This window comes from Dendrobates tinctorius, unplaced genomic scaffold (genome assembly GCF_039654945.1).
Source record: "Dendrobates tinctorius isolate UK_male_01 unplaced genomic scaffold, ASM3965494v1 ptg000226l, whole genome shotgun sequence".
Taxonomy (NCBI): Eukaryota; Metazoa; Chordata; class Amphibia; order Anura; family Dendrobatidae; genus Dendrobates; species Dendrobates tinctorius.
The window spans coordinates 3,447,710-3,465,162 of record NW_027361893.1 but is presented as its reverse complement, the minus strand read 5'-3'; the positions used below and the strand labels follow the sequence as shown (position 1 = coordinate 3,465,162).

Genomic DNA, 17,453 nt, shown 5'->3' with positions numbered 1-17,453 from the left:
TAGGACTAGTTACCAGATAAAAATGTAGTGGTTTATTTGGATTCTTCCATCAAAGAAAAGATTATTACAGAAAAACATAAAAATAGGTGCATGATTGTAAAGAGATTGTCCATTAGTTCATAGCATGTATTCTTCTTTTTCTGGGATCCCACATGGCAAATGGCGTCTGTCTCTCTTAGGCTTCTTATGTAATAGTCAAGTTACATACCAGCTGTTCATTCAATGCTATGCCCATGCACAGATGACTTCCACACGTCTGTGTCTCATGATGGAGAGGGAGCTAGCGCCACCTTCTAGAGTGAGCTATGAATTATATACGTCTCTTAAAGCACGTGATCTCTGTATATATGGAGTTGACCTTTTACATGAGCTAACCTTACAAAAATAGCCTATGTAGTGTCAGCTAAAGCAATGTACAGAACTGAGTGTAATAAGAAATTAACGGATTAATAATATTTAACAGGGCGTAGGATAGTAGATCGCAAAGCCAAGAAAGTGTTGGACTGCCTTCACCCCATGAGGCCGTGGCCAATCGAGAACGGCGGACACTTTCGCCGGATCAATGCAAAGACCAGAGTCCGAGATAATGTACCCCAAGAATGGCAAGGATGTTTGTTAGAAGACACATTTCTCGATCTTGGCATAAAGGTGGTTCTCCCTCAAGTGAAAGAGCACTTGGCGTACGTTCTTACTGTGGGCAGACAGATCTGGAGAAAAAATGAGGATATCGTCCAGGTAGACTACTACGCAGGAGTACAGCATATCCCAGAAGACGTCGTTCACGAACTTCTGGAATACCACTGAAAAGTTGCAGATGCCAAAGGGCATGACCAAGTACTCATAGTGACCGTCTCAGGTGTTAAAAGCGGTCTTCCACTTGTCACCGGAATGGATACGGACCAAGTTGCAGGTCCCATGAAGATCCAGCTTGGTGAAAATTCGTGCTCCTCTTAGCCGGTCAAAGAGTTCGGGGATCAGTGGCAGTGGATACTTGTTTTTGACCATGATTTCATTCACACCTCGATAGTTGATGCAGGGACAGAGGGAGCCTCCTTCTTTTTGACAAAGAATGACCCCGCACCTGCGGGCGAGGAAGACTTGCGGATAAAACCTCTAGCTAGGTTCTTCTGGATATACTCCAACATGGCTTGGGTTTTGGCAGGAGATAGCGGGTATGTTCTACCCCTAGGTGGCGTAGAGCCAGGAACGAGGTCAATCGGACAGTCGTATGGTCAATGTGGAGGCAGAGTCTCGGCTTCCTTCTTGTCGAAGACATCTGCAAAAGACCAGTAGGCCAAAGGCAGACCTGTAGGTGCTGAGGGCGGACAGGCAGAGCCCATTGGATGGACGGGCAGTAGACACCTCTTCTGACAGGATGGTCCCCAATGGAGTACATCACCGGAACACCAGTCCAGGGTTGGCTCATGAGTCCGTAACTAAGGGAGACCAAGAAGAAGCGTGTGAGACAAAGTCGACCGGACGTGGAAGGAGATCTCTCGGTGCAGGACTCCAATCTGCAGTTCAATTTCTTTGGTGACCTGAGTAATGGTCTCCTGCAAGGGTTTACCGTTGACCGAAGCTATCAGCCGAGGAGTCTCCAGGGATCTGACAGGAATCTGGTATTTTTTAACCGCCTCGAGCCTGATAAAGTTCCCTGCCGCTCCTGAATCTATATAAGCCTCCTCAGAATAACGCTTAGAACCAACATTCGGCAAAACAGACACTGCCAGGGGAGGAGAGGAATCACGTATACCTAGGGAGGCCTCTTCTACCAATCCTAGGCAGAGAAGTTTCCCGGCTTCTCGAGACAGGAGCGAAGGAGATGGGAAGGACTCCCACAGTAAGAACAGAGTCCTTGTGCAAGCCTCTCTTTCTGACGCCATTCAGCCATCTTGAGTCGGTCCAGCTGCATTGGTTAAGATGCGGGACCTGAAGAAGAAGGCACGGGTTGTGAGTAGAGAGGAATGCGGATGGAGGAGGAGAGACGAGGAAGTCTTATCTCTCTGGCTGCCTCATGGATATGCTCTTGGAAGTGCAGATCAATGTGTGTCGCAAGAGAGATTAGATCCTCTAACGAGGTAGGAGTACCCCAGCCTGCCAGTTCGTCCTTGATCTGACTGGACAGGCCACGACCAAAAGGCCTGCATGAGGGCCTTATTATTCCAACCGAGTTCAGAGGACAGAGTGCGAAAATGGATGGCATATTGTCCTACCAATAGAGTACCGTGATGGAGGTTGAAGAGTGACTCGGTGGTGGAAACAAGATGACCAGGCTCGTCGAACACCTTGAGGAAGGTGTCCAAAAAGGTGGAAAGTTGAGAGACGAGTGGATCATCACACTCCCAGAGGGGATTCACCCACGCTAACGCCTCCCTTTCAAAGTGGGAAACTATAAAGGCTACTTTAGCGCGATCGGTGGGGTAGTGCTGTGGCAGGAACTCAAAATGTAAACGCATTGGTTCAAAAACCCCCGACACCACTTGGGGTCACCACTATATCGGGGTGGATTGCATACACAGGGCAGCGAGCGCGAGACCGCAGTTTGGGCCGAAACGGAGGCAACGGACTGTAGGGAAAGGAGCCGGTTATCTACCGACACCATGTTAGTTGAGAATATGGGCCTGGGTGTCACGTTGTTGAGTGAGCTCTTGTTGGAGACTGGCCAACTGGGAAGCATTCCCAGGGTCAGAGGACTGTAAGGCTGACAAACAGGACTCCATAGATTTTAAAAAGGACATAATACTGGTCTGATTCTCCCATAGGAACACCAGTTACTTTTGGGCAATAGCCGAGATACCAGCGCGGTCCATAGCCTGATTATACTGTGACGACTCCTGGAGTAGACCCTCTGAGTCGTGATACCAACCCACCCAGAGCGAGCTGACCTAGTCTGGACCACCCCCTATACAGGTAATGTCAGGGGCAGACCCAGGGTGGCAAAGTACCACAACTGCTGGAACCAGGTGGTCGGCTCACAGAAGACATGAGTGAGTGTGTCTAGCAAGGTGCAACAGGGAATGTGCAAAAAAAAGAGAGTGCAAAGCGTGGATACAGGGGCACGCAAGGCATAGGACAGTACAGGGCATGTGCACAGAAGTGCAGAGGGTTCAGGACAGTACAAGACATGTACACGGCATGTGCACGGGGGTATGCTGGGTCCTGAGTAGTGCAAGGCACATATACGAGAGCACGGTGAGTACGGGAGTGCGTATGGTGTGTACTGACTAGCACGCCCGGGTATGGAGCAAAGCAGAGCGCATGCAGGAGTGCACGCCTGAGTACAAAGCTAGGCAGTGCGCATGCTGGGAAGCACACCTGGGAGCAAGGCAAGGCAGAGGATGTGCTAAGAAGCGCAACAGGACATAAGGCAGGAACAGAGCGTGTGCTAAGAAGCACGACAGAGCACAGTACAGAAACAGAGCAAGTGCTAACCAGCACAACAGGGCACAGTACAGAGGCAGAGCGTGTGCTAGTGGTAAATCTGCCATCTTTATCTGTACACTACTGGCATGTCGTCTATAGGATGTGTAATCTCCATCTCTTGTTAGGAGGTTTCCTCCTATACACTATATGGGCTGTAATATGTTCCTGGAATATTCCATATGGCACTTGCTGCACTTTATATCTCCTATTTGTATTCCAGGAATGTAATGCGCTGTTAGCTCTTTATTTTCTTACTATTTATACCCTTTGCTCTGTGTCCTCTCATATAAGCTATTCATTTATAAGTGCACAGTATCTATTCACCTTATAAACCGATATCAGGTGATATATCTACAATCCGTAAATATATATCTATGTATGGATTTATCTCATACTCAATAAATACGGTGCACTTAATCTCATTTCCATCTTGATAGTGACACTCTCTTAGGATACATGTTACTCTATGATGGCACTTTTGCACATAGCCACTAGATGGAGATACAACATGTGACATTTGCCTGAATTTTTATATCTACACATGGTTTACACACATTATATTTTCTTGTCTTAACTATATACTATTTCACATTATAAGCTGTGTATTTTTGTAATTATTTGTATGTATACAGGATTACCACTTCTGTCTCTGCCAAAACAATCCCCATTAACCCCTTTCCGATATCGGGTGTAAATGTACGCTGATGTCAGACTCCATCCCTTTGATTTGGGCTCCAGCGCTGAGCCCACATATTTTCCAGCACATGATGGGCCAGAAATCCCGCCCATTGGTGACCCTGTCACGTGATCGTGGGTCACTGATGGGTTAGCATAACAACCAGAGTTCTCCAGCAGACCTGTATGGTTGTCACTGCCGGATCCTATGAGCACTGCCCTGTGGTCGGCGTAAGTGAGCAACTCTGCTATATACAGGTGATCTAATCATTTCCTGTATGTAGCAGAGCCAATCAGGTTATGGCAGATACTAGTCTCCCATGGAGACTATTGAAGCATGCCTGTGGAGACATGGGAGCGTCAGCAGGCGCCCCGGTCCGCTAGCCGAAACTGCATGGACCAGGGATTGTCCCGCCGAGCACCTGCTCTTCTTTTTACATGGGCAAAATGCTATTCAAACAACACAGGGTGAGGGTGAAACAGTGTGGCAATGCTTTATTGAACTACAAAACAGGCAGATAACACATAAAACAGTCCAAGAAAAATGCCCAAGATGGTGCACATTAGAGTCTCACCCTTCCGCTGACTTGCCAGAATAGTAAGCAGCTGTGACTTCAGAGCTCCCAGGGTCGCTGCCCCACCTGTGGCATGCACACAGGTAACAGCAAGCATAGGAAGATGACAGTCCATTCAGTCCATACAAGGTACAAGGCCATTTGATCTGAGGATCACAACCTGCCTTCTCCAAATGTATCCATGGTTCAGCGATGATCAATGAGCAGATCTGTATTCTTCCAAAAGAGGCTAAAAACCCCTAGGTTGTTTCCTATAGAATGATAGGTCCGTGTCTCTTGTGATGGAGTCATGATGTAAAATTGCTGCTGTATGGTCTCTGGTTCTTTGGATGTATGGATGTCTTGGCAGCATCTCTGGCTGTTTCTCTCTCTCAGTCTCTTTATACAGAGGCATGTAACCTATTTTTAGACTTAGCAAGTGTCTTTCATTCATATTTTAACCCCTTTCTGACGTACTATCCCGTCCACGGTACCCGGGACCGTATGACCGGGGATGGGATAGTATGTCATTGCGATCAGTGGCGCTCACGGGCGCCCAGTGTCAGCTGATTATTACAGCTGACAGCCGGCACTATGTACCAGGGGTGGTCACATTAACATGATCGCAGTGTACCGGGGGCATAGGGAAGAATCATGAAGGAAGGGGGCTCCCTGCGTGTTTCCCTGAGACCCTCGGAGCGACGCGATGTGCTGCATCACTCCAAGGGTCTCCACCCTGCAGGCCCCGGATCAAAGATGGCCGCGGGGGCCTTCGAGGTCCTGCAGGGAGGCGGCTTCCTCAGTGCCTGCTAAGAGCAGAATGAATCTGCCAGCCAGCAGATTTGGCGGGCGCACTGCGCATGCGCCCGCCATTTTGGAAGATGGCGGCGCCCATGATCGATGATGGAAAGACACCGGGACTCGGAAGGTACTGGGGGAGGGGGGATTGGAAGATGGAGGGAAGGGGAGGGGTGCAAATGCTGATGGCGGCGGCATATCGCCACCATCAGTTGGTGGCAGAATGTCCCCGTCAGTCGTGGGGGGTCAGATTACTGTCTCCAGCCATGGCCGATGATATTTCAGCATCGGCCATGCTGTATTGTAATATTTCACCAAGTTTCATTGGTGAAATATTACTATCGCTCTGATTGGCTGTTTCACTTTCAACAGCCAATCAGAGCAATGGTAGCCATGGGGGGGCAAAGCCACCCCCCCGGGGTGAAGCACAATTCTTCCTGTGCCTGTGGGTCGGGTGACCTTTCGGTGACCCCGTTCACCCGACAAGTAGGAACGTGATTTATACCATACGTAGGTGTTATGGGTTGTAATGGCACAGGTTTTCATGACGCCTACGTAAGCGTCATGCGTCGGGAAGGGGTTAACAGCCCCACTGCCACAGCTGCATCCCAGCTTCTATCACTAACCACTTCTCTCGGCCTCTAAAGGGCATGTCACACTAAGCGATATCGCTAGCAATATCGCTATAACTTGTGACGTTATAGCGATATTGCTAGCGATATCGCTGTGTCTGATACTTACCTACGACCGGCTCCCCCGCTGGTTATCGCTGATTGCACGAGAACAGGCTGGACTGTTTCTCGTCATCAGCTTCCTGCGGCGCTTCCTGCTGTGACGACGAGCGACGCGTGGACGCGGGCGGGAGGACGCAGGATCGCCTGGTGTGACAGGTAAGTAGCGACCCCCGTCCCCAGCGATGTCGCTAGTGAGATCTGCCTGTGTGGCAGCTCACTAGCGACCACTTAGCGATGTACCAGCGATCCTGACCGCGTCATATCGCTGGTCGGGATCGCTGGTACATCGCTAAGTGTGACAGTACCTTAACAGCTCTCAACCTCAAAAACACACAAAGACGGTAACACCCTTGACCTGATCTTTGTCTGACTCTGTTCAATCTCCTACCTAGATAACACCACTTCCCTTTCTGACCACAACATTCTCTCCTTCACAATCACAAATTCTCACACACCCCATCACACTCCTACTTACCACACATTCTGAAATCTACAAGCCATTAACACTCATACACTTACAGACTCCCTACACTCATCATTGTCCCCAATCTCCTCTTTTTCTGTCCTGATCACTACAATGACACTCTTAGAAGCACCCTTGACCAAGTAGCTCCCCTAACCCGCAAAGCCTCCAAGCACAGAGTAAAACAGCCCTGGCTTACATCACAAACTCGACTTCTCCATTGATGCTCTAGGAGTGCTGAACATTTATGAAGGAAAAATCGAACACCAGAAAACTTCATCCACTTCAAATTCATGCTAAACACCTTTAATTCTGCCCTTCACATTGCAAAACAGACCTATTTCACCACCCTGATCTCCTCATTATTCAACAACCCCAAAAAACTTTTTGATACCTTTCACTCACTCCTCAGGCCGAAAGCACAAGCCCCTATCACAGACATTTGTGACGATGACCTGGCCTCCCACTTTAGAGAGAAAAGAGATAATATCCGCCAGGAAATCCGCTCCCAGCTACCAAGTGCAATGACTCCCATCCCTCCCTTCATTTCCCCTGGCTCACTCTCCACATTTGATCCCATCACAGAAGAAGTCTCCAGGCTCCTCTCTTCTTCTCGTCCGACTACATGCACTACTGACCCCATTCCCTCACATCTCCTCCAATCTCTGTCTCCAGTTGTCACAACTCACCTAACTACAATCTTTAATCTCTCCCTCTCCTCGGGCTTTTTCTCCTCCTCCTTCAAACACTCTATCATTACTCCATTATTAAAGAAACTCGCTCTCGACCCATCCTGCACAAACAACTACAGACCAGTCTCCAATCTCCCCTTCATCTCTTAACTCTTGGAGCGACTGTTTACTCCCACCTTACCCATTACCTCTCCACTCACTCCCTCCTAGACCCATCACAGTCCGGTTTCCGCCCACTACATTCGACAGAAATTGCACTCATCAAAGTGACCAATGACCTTCTGACAGCAAAATGTAACGGTGACCACTCTCTGCTCATTCTCCTCAATCTTTCTGCAGCTTTCGACACTGTTGACCACTATCTTCTATTCTCTAGGCTCCAGTCACAGTCACTAGGCATTAAGAACACTGCTCTCTCCTGGTTCTCTTCCTATCTTTCTGACCTCTCCTTCAGTGTTCTGTTCGCTGGCTCCACTTCATCTCCTCTTCCTCTCATTGTTGGGGTACCTCAGGGCTCAGTCCTTGGCCCCCTTCTCTTCTCTCTACATGGCCCCAATTGGACAGACCATCAGCAGATTTGGCTTTCAGTACCATCTTTATGCTGATGACACACAACTATACACATCATCCCTTGACCTTACCCCCGCTGTACTACAAAATGCCAGTGACTGTCTGCCCGCAGTCTCTAGCATCATGTCCGCTCTCTATCTGAAACTCAACCTTTCAAAAACCGAACTTTTTCTACTCCCGCCGTCTACCAATCTCCCTAAATCTGACATTTTCCTCTCCGTGAGTGGCACCATAATAACACTCTGGCAGCAGGTGTGCTGTCTGGGAGTTATGTTTGACCTCCGTCTTGCCTTCATCTCCCATATACAATCTCTTGCCCGCTCTTGATGCTTACACCTAAAGAACATCTCTAGAATCCGTCCTTTTCTCACCATGGAAACAAAACCCCTCACTGTTGCCCTGATCCACTCCCACCTGGACTACAGTAACGCTCTATTAATTGGCCTCCCCATCACTCAACTTTCCCCTCTCCAGCCCATCCTTAATGCTGCAGCCAGGGTCATCCATCTGGCTAATCGGTACTCTTACGCGTCTGCTCTTTGCCAGTCATTACATTGGCTGCCCATTCATTATAGGATCCAATTCAAAGTACTTGTTCTCACCCACAAAGCTCTCCACGGTGCGGCACCCCATTACATCTCCTCCCTCATTTCTGTCTATCAGCCTAACCGACCGCTGTGCTCTGCAAACGACTTTCGACTAACCTCTGCACTAAACCGTACCTCCCACTCCTGACTCCAAGACTTCTACCGCGCTGCGCCAATCCTCTGGAATGCTCTACCCCAAGAAATTAGGACCAGCCACAACTTGCACAGTTTTAGGCGCTCCCTCAAAACACATTTGTTCAGCGCAGCCTATCACATTCCCTAATCAGGCATTTTATGTGTAAGTGGCATGTGTAGCCCATTCACTATTCCCAGCTATCCCCCACTCCCTCAAGATGACTGGACCATCATTGTAAAAACACACCTGTACTCTGTATCTCCCTCACCTCATTGTAGATTGTAAGCTCTCACAAGCAGGGCCGTTTTATTTTGCTGTAATCACTGAATTATTGCTAAAGTTATTTTTGACTGTTATGCTTGAAACTGTTAAATTGTAGAGTGCTGCAGAATATGTTGGTGCTATACAAATAAAGATTATTATTATTATTAATAAGGGTAAGAATGGAGATGAGATCAAGCAGCCTTATTTGATTATTTGAACTATTTGCATAGCTTTTCCCTCTCTGCTTTAGAAGTCAACAAACTGGATCCATAATACAATGCATAATTAGCATCTCAGCAAACATCACAAGTGATCAAGGATAAGCACACAACAAAAGTCAATATTACCAGCTAAAGGTACTGTCACACTTAGCGATGCACCAGCGATCCCGACCAGCGATATGACGCGGTCAGGATCGCTGGTGCATCGCTAAGTGGTCGCTAGTGACACCAGCGACATAGCAGCGGTCGGGGGTCGCTACTTACCTGTCAGACGAGGCGATCCTGACGTCCTCCCTCCTGCGTCCACGCGTCGCTCGTCTCCACAGCAGGAAGCCCCAGCAGGAAGCTGACGACGAGAAACGGTCCATGACGTTCTCGCGCGATCAGCGATAACCAGCGGGGGAGCCGGTCGGAGGTAAGTATCAGACATAGCGATATCGCTAGCAATATCGCTATAACGTCACAAAAACCAGTGACGTTATAGCGATATTGCTAGCGATATCGCTTAGTGTGACAGGCCCTTTACACAAACAAAAGTCTGTTTTATTGACCAACCAGAAATCAACACTTAAATTTGAAAGCCAACATACAGATAACATTCTATTATTCTCGGTCTGCTAAAAAATAGTCATCTGGTTAAATTAAGATACAATGCTGTATGTCTTCACTATGCCAAAAGTAAAAAAAAAAATGTTTTAAAGATGTTAAAAAAATATAACAAGTTCAAATTATCCCCTTTTTGCCCCATTCAAGATAAAACAATAAAAAAAATCAAACAAACACATATTTGGTATCGCCGCATTCAAAATTGCCTGATCTATCAATATAAAAAAAGAATTAACCCGATCGCTAAACTTAGTAACGAGAAAAAAAGTCAAAACGGCAGAATTATGTTTTTTGGTCACCGTAACATTGCAATAAAATGCAATAATGGTCAATCAAAGGATCGTATCTGCACCAAAATGGTATTCATTAAAAGAAACCTGTCACCTCTTTTGGCTGCTATAAGCTGCAGCCACTGCCTTTCAGGGCTCATCTACAGCATTCTATAATGCTGTAGATAAGCCCCCGGTTGGACAACCCCTTCTCATTCCTCATGTTTGGTCCTGTTAAAATAAAAAAACACATATAAGCCTCCCATGCTGTCACCGCTTCAGTGGTGTTGGCACTTACGTTCTTGGGTATCTTTTGAGGTCTTTACGTCATGTGAGCACTGTGCCCAATCAGTGCTGGCGTCACTGTTCTCACTTTCAGACAAGTCGAAAATCATGAGGAAGTCAGAGAGCAGTCGCGGCCCTGGCTTCCTGTTGATGTTCAATACATCCAAAGACGGGGACAATGAAGCTACCGCTGATTGGGCGCAGGGCTCGTGTGATATGACAAACTAACATAAGCCCAGGGACAGTGAGTCTCAACACCACTGAAGTGGAGCCGACACTTGATTAGAACATTCACTGACAAAAGGATAAAACTAAACTTTATTAATTCCAAATGTAAAACTATACCCATAATTCACTAAGCTGGCTATAGTTTTACATTTGGAATTAAAAAAGTTTAGTTTTTTCCCTTTTGTCATGAAACATGAGGAATGACAAGAGACAACCCCTTTAAGAAGATCCAGTTTTGGTTAAAACGATTCCAACATTGTGAACATAAAAAAGGCTTCTCCCCTATGTGACATCTCTGATGTTTATTAACAGTTGATTTCCAAGTGAAATATTTCCCACATTAAGAAAATTACAAAGATTTCTCCTCTGTGTGACTGCTCTGATGTCTAACAAGAAGCGATGTCTGGTTAAAATGTTTCCCACATTCTGAACGGAAAAAAGTCTTCTCCCCGGTGTGAGTTCTTTGGTGCCGAACACAATCTGATTTATTGTTAAAACATTTCCCACATTCTGAACAGGAAAAAGGCTTCTCCCCTGTGTGAGTTCTGTGGTGTCTAACAAGCTGTGATTTGTGGTAAAAACATTTCCCACATTCAGAACAGGAAAAAGGCTTCTCCCCTGTGTGAGTTCTATGGTGATCAACAAATTGTGATTTATGTGTAAAACATTTCCCACATTCTGAACATGAAAAAGGCTTCTCCCCTGTATGAGCTCTGTGGTGTCTAATAAGACACTCTTTCCGGTTAAAACATTTCCCACATTCTGAACAGGAATAAGGTTTCTCCCCTGTGTGAGTTTTCTGGTGACTAACAAGCTGTGATTTTTGGTAAAAACATTTCCCACATTCTGAACAGGAAAAAGGCTTCTCCCCAGTGTGAGTTCTGTGGTGATCAACAAATTGTGATTTATGTGCAAAACATTTCCCACATTCTGAACATGAAAAAGGCTTCTCCCCTGTATGAGCTCTGTCATGTCTAATAAGACACTCTTTCCGGTTAAAACATTTCCCACATTCTCTACAGGAAAAAGGCTTATCCACTGTGTGGATTCTCTGGTGCCTAACACAAGCTGATTTACTGTTAAAACATTTCCCACATTCTGAACAGAAAAAAGGTTTCTCTCCTGTGTGTGTTATTTGGTGTGCAACAAGATTCACTTTCTGGTTAAAACATTTCCCACATTCTGAACAGGAAAAAGGCTTCTCCCCTGTGTGAGTTCTCTGGTGGTTAACAAAATGTGATTTCTGTGTAAAAAATTTCCCACATTCTGAACAGGAAAAAGGCTTATCCCCTGTGTGAGTTCGCTGGTGCCTAACACAAGCTGATTTACTGTTAAAACATTTCCCACATTCTAAACAGGAAAATGACTTCTTTGCTTTAGGAGCAGTTTGTTTTTTAATGCCTCTTTTGTGACTTTGATTTTCCTTAGTAGTCGGTAATGAATCAGAAGATGGGACCTGTTTCATAGTATCAGATGACAAATCTTTGCTGTGAATGGATGATGGTATATCTGGAGTAATAGCAATCTCTTCAGTTGTATCTTGTAGGATCTCAAGATCATCAGATTTAAAAATTGAAGATGTCAGCTGTCCCTCTGATCTCCTGGTACAGTCGTCTGCTAAGATAAAAAACAATTATTTTTTAATAAAATATCCTTGAGTTTTATATGTTTGAACATTTCTACTTACACTGTCCATAAAAATGGCAAGCTGTGTAAAAAAAAAACTTCATTTACCAAGACAATGACAGTTCACAGTCTAATAGAAGACCTTGTTGGATGAACCAGTAGTGCGTGGCGTTAAACTGTTTGTTCATTCTACCTCCCAAATATCAAATAAAAAGAAACCAATCAATGTTATGTAGATAAAAATAATACCAATTCTCATCTCACAAAAAAAACATGTCCCCACTCAGGTCCATCATCTGTCAATGGAAAATCAGAGGTTCCCACACTATTAGTGGCTCAAAGGCTGTTGAAGAGCAACAAGGTTTCTAGAAACCAATCCAGCAAAATCCGCTCTCACTTCTGAGCCTTGCAGTGTGCGCAAACAACATTTAGGATCCCTGTATTTAGCAATATTATAGTGAGAAGAATCCACTTAATTTGCGGTGTGTGTCTCCTGGAGCACAATCTGGGCACTATGTGTTGGGTGATAAAATGGCAAATGTGTAATTTTCACTCTCCAACATCCACTGCATGTTAAAGAAGTTGTCCACTACTAGAACTTTTTTTTTTCATAAATCTTGCTATTATGTGCCACTAAAAACATCCACTGTGCTTATTTTAGCAATATTACCTTTTATCATCCTGTCGCAGCACATTTTCAGTGCTGGCTTCAGTTCTCATGGGGTTAATCGACAACTTCCTTTGTCCTGACTGATTGTGCTCTAATACTACAAGTTCCATGATGCATTGCACTGGCCTGTAAGCCAGCAACAAGCACACCCACTCCAAAACACACCCAAACCCCTCCCTCCTCTATCTTCAATCTGAAGCATCTTATTGTAAGGGTCTGTGCACACGTTGTGGATTTTGCTGCGGATCCGTAGTGGATTTGGCCCTGCGCATCCGCAGCAGATTCTCCGGCGTTGTACAGTACCATAATTTCAATGTAAAACAAAAAACGCTGTGCACATGCTGCAGAAAAATCCACAGCATAAACGCTGTGGGTTCATTTCTGCAGCATGTCAATTCTTTGTGCGGATTCCACAGGTGAAATCCACACAAAGGGTATGTGCACACAGTGTGGATTCTCCCGCGGATTTTAACGCACAAAAACCGCAGCTCTTGGCATAAAATCAAATGCAGGTGCGTTTTTGCCGCGGCTTTGATGCGGTTTTTCAGTGCTGTTTTGTCTGCGGATGTGTATGCATTTTTGTAAGCTAAATAAAGATGTTATTTAACAAAAAAAATGATGTGATGTCATTTCTGTCCAGCCTCCTCTTTTACATTTGTCCAACCCACACTCCATTACACCCACAGATAGATATGAGATAGAAAGATAGCTATGGAAATTTTGATGGATATATCTATAGAAATATCTATGGATAATCTTTATTTTCATATAGCGGTAACATATTCCGCAGCGCTTTACAGTTTGCACACATTATCATCACTGTCCCTGATGGGGCTCACAATCTAAATTCCCTATCAGTATGTCTTTGTAATGTGGGAGGAAAACGGAGTACCCGGAGGAAACCCACGCAAACACAGGGAGAACATACAAAGTCTTTGCAGATGTTGTCCTTGGTGGGATTCAAACCCAGGACTCCAGCGCCTGCAAGGCTGCAGCGCTAACCACTGAACCACCGTGCTGCCCCCATATCCATCGATATTTCCATAGATACATCTATAGACATATCCATAGATATATCTAAAGATATATAGCCATATATAGTGAAAAAAATGGAAAAAATATAGCGTGGGCTCCCGTGAAATTTTCTGCGCCAGAGGGGGAAAGCCGACAGCCGGTGTCAATATTTGTAGCCTGGGAAGGGGGCAATACCCATAACCCCTTCCCAGGATATGAGTATCAGCCCGCAGCTGTCTGCATAGCCTTTATTGGCTATTAAAATAGGGGGGACCCCCCAAAAAAATGACGTGGGGTCCCCCTATATTTTATAGCCAGAAAGGCTATGCAGATAGCTGCAGGCTGATAATCATAGTCTAGGAAGGGGCAATGGATATTACCCCCCCCCCGGCTACGAATACCAGCCCCCAGCCGCCCCAGAAATGGCACAGCTATAAGATGCGCCAATTCTGGCACTTAGCCCCTCTCTTCCCACTCCCGTGTAGCGGTGGGATACGGGGTAATAAGGGGTTAATGTCACCTTGCTATTGGAAGGTGACATTAAGCCCGGTTAATAATGGAGAGCTGTCAATAAGACACCGATCCATTATTAATCTTTTGAAAGGGTTAAAAAAAAAACCCACACACAGAAGAATAAAGTCTTTTAATGAAATAAAACACGACACAGTTTTCATATTTTTATTGCTTGCCCAGATCCAAGCGACGCCCTCGATCTCCTAGAATAAAAAGTAAAAAAATAAAACAACCGTATACTCTCCGTCCGATGCAGTCCGATTAATAACGAGGGTCCCACGATGATCTCCCCTATAGAACAGTGACATCAGGTGAATACCCGACTATTCTTCTTGCCATCTAACACCACAGAATAGCAGGTAACACCATGGTCCAAGCCTAGGGGTCCCAGTGTAGGTCCAGATCCATGAAAGGGTGTTTAAGGGCGATGAGTAAGCCATGAGCAAGAGAAGATCGTGCCAAACACATTCATGGTGGACATCTTTTCAGCTGCCAGGTGACCCAACACATTGTGTCTGCAAACTATTCCAGCTAGATCTGCATTCAAATAGCTAAATGGCGCTCCTTCCCTTCTGAACACTGCCATGTGCCCAGACAGTAGTGTGCAATCGTATGTAGGGGATTGTGCGAAGCTGGAAAATAACTTGCAAGATCCATTTGTTTTCTATTATCCTTTGTGAATAATTCCAAAGTTATCACCACATAAAGTGACACACGTCAGATTTTAAAAATGGAGCCTGATTAGGAACACAAAACTGGCTGCAGGAAGAGGTTAAATCACAGTATTTTGGACACTAACTACTGTAATAAAAAAACTGTGACTATAGACAATAACATCTACTGAAATGATCAAACTCAACAGTTTTCATCAGTAATAAATGAGTAACTAGTGGTGAAACCTCTCTGGGCAATTAGCGGACGGATCTCGGTGACTTCACAATCTAAATTATTGTAAGGGCCAATATTTTCTGTCAGATGAGTTTCAAGAAGAAATATTACACATTTAAAGAGAACTGTGTACAATAGTGCAGAGCCGAGATTTCTTAAAGGGAACCTGTCAGCAGGATTGTGCACAATAACCTACAGACACTGTCAGGTCAGCGCCGTTGTACTGATTGCAATGATACCTGGGTTGATGAAATCCGTCTTGTGGTTGTTGTTTAATCTGTATTTGTAGTTTTCAGTTAATGAGATTCTCGTGCTTCGGGGTGGGGCTGTGGTCAGGGCTTTATGTGGTGCTCTGATTACATATGGATCTGTATTGGCTTCCGTGTATTGGCCTCCGTGTCTATGTGGCTCGGCTGTGTGTGTTCTGTGGGCACAAGACCTGTGAGAGGGGAGGAGTCAGGGGTCACATGATCAGGGGCTGTGTCTGCAGGGTCTGCACTCTGCAGGACCCTGCTGTGCTGGTTGTCATGGTGCTGGCTGGATGAGGTAAAGTTTCTATGTGGGGTCAGGAGGATTTTACAGTGTGGATGTAGCAGAGCCGTGTGTACAAGGTTTACGGAGCAGAGCCACATGTGTATGAGGTGTACAGAGCCGAGCTGCTCGTGTACGAGGTGTACGGAGCGGAGCTGTGTGTGTACGAGGTGTACGGAGCGGAGCTGTGTGTGTATGAGGTGTACGGAGCGGAGCCCCATGTGTATGAGGTGTACAGAGCGGAGCCACGTGTGTATGAGGTGTACAGAGCGGAATCGCGGGTGTACAAGGTATACGGAGTGGAGCCGCATGTGTACAAGGTGTACAGAGCGGAGCCGCATGTGTACGAGGTGTACAGAGCGGAGCAGCGCGTGTATAGGCGTACGGGGCGGAGCCGCGTGTGTACGGTGCGTACGGAGTGGAGTAGCATGTGTGCGGAGCCGCACTTGTACGAGGTGTATGGAGCGGAGTTGTGTGTGTACTTGGTGTACGGAGCGGAGCAGCGTGTGTATGGGGTATGCGGAGCTGTGTGTGTACGGAGTGGAGCCATATGTGTACTGGATGTACGGAGCGGAGCCAAGTGTGCACGAGGCATACAAAGTGGGCTTTTCCCACGGACACAGGAGTACACGGCAGAGCCCCGAGGAGCACTTAAAAACTCGCACACGACGTTCCACCGGAAGTGATGTGCTGGAAGCTGACCGGAAATTAGGTAATTTCATGAGAAGATTGTGACGGAACCAGGAATGCTTCAGATCCATTACCATGTATTCCTCCGACATGATATGTCCTGCACCAGGAGGCTCAGGTGGGTATTACAATGGGAGCTGGGCTGCTATAGTATCTTTATAGAATCTTTCTTTCTCTCTCTCTGTTTCTTTCATTCCCCTCTTTCTTGCTTTCTTTCTTTACTTCTTTCTTTCTCTCTCTGTTCGTTCTCTGTCTCTCTCTGTTCTTTCTTCCCCTGTTCTTTCTTTGCCCTCTTTCTTTTTCTCTCTATTCTTTCTTTCCCTTCTTTCTTTTGCTCTCCCTCTATTCTTTTTTTTCTGTCCCCTCTCTTTCTCTCTGTTCTTTCTTTCCCCTCTTTCTTTCTCTCTCTGTTCTTTCTCTCTGTTCTTTTTTTCTGTTCCCATTTTTCTTTTTCTCTGTTCTCTCTTTATTTCCCCTCTTTTTCTCTGTTCTTTCTTTCCCCTTTCTTTCTCGCTGTTTTCTTTTGCTCTTTTCTTTCTTTCCCCTCTTTCTTTCTCTGTTATTTCTTCTTTCTCTCTCGCTCTCCTTTCTTTCTCTTTCTCTCTCTATTTTCTTTTTTCTCCCTCTGGTTTCTTTCTTTTACTTAGTACCAGCCACTGTGCCCATAATTCCAGCCACTATGCCTCTAATAGCAATCAGTGTGATCAGCAGTGCTAAATGGGTGCAACTGGGTGTGGACATGTGTGTGACTAGTCGCAAAATGGGTGTGGTCGGGGCGTGTCCTAAAACTTGCGCCGCAGCCTTTGTCACTCTCTCTCTTCTTCAAAAGTTGGGAGGTATGCTAATTATTTACCTATTCAAATTTACCATGTGGAGCGCCGCTGAGCCAAGGAGCAAGGAGGAGAGCAGCGCTGCGGGAGGCACGCTGGAGCGGGTCCTGAGTGCGAGCGCCGGTGCAGAGGAGCCAGCCCTGAGGTGAGATCAGCATCAGTGCTGTGCTGCGCTGCCACTGTGGG

At 46.0% G+C, this 17,453-nt stretch overlaps 1 protein-coding gene across 1 annotated transcript in view; it reads right to left on the bottom strand.

Moving 5' to 3' along the window:
- Positions 1-17,453, bottom strand: part of LOC141059313 (uncharacterized) — a 120,323-nt gene that overhangs the window by 61,073 nt on the left and 41,797 nt on the right. The window contains 1 exon segment of the mRNA XM_073555640.1: positions 10,938-12,119. Within this exon segment, the coding sequence (XP_073411741.1) occupies positions 10,938-12,119 (1,182 nt within the window).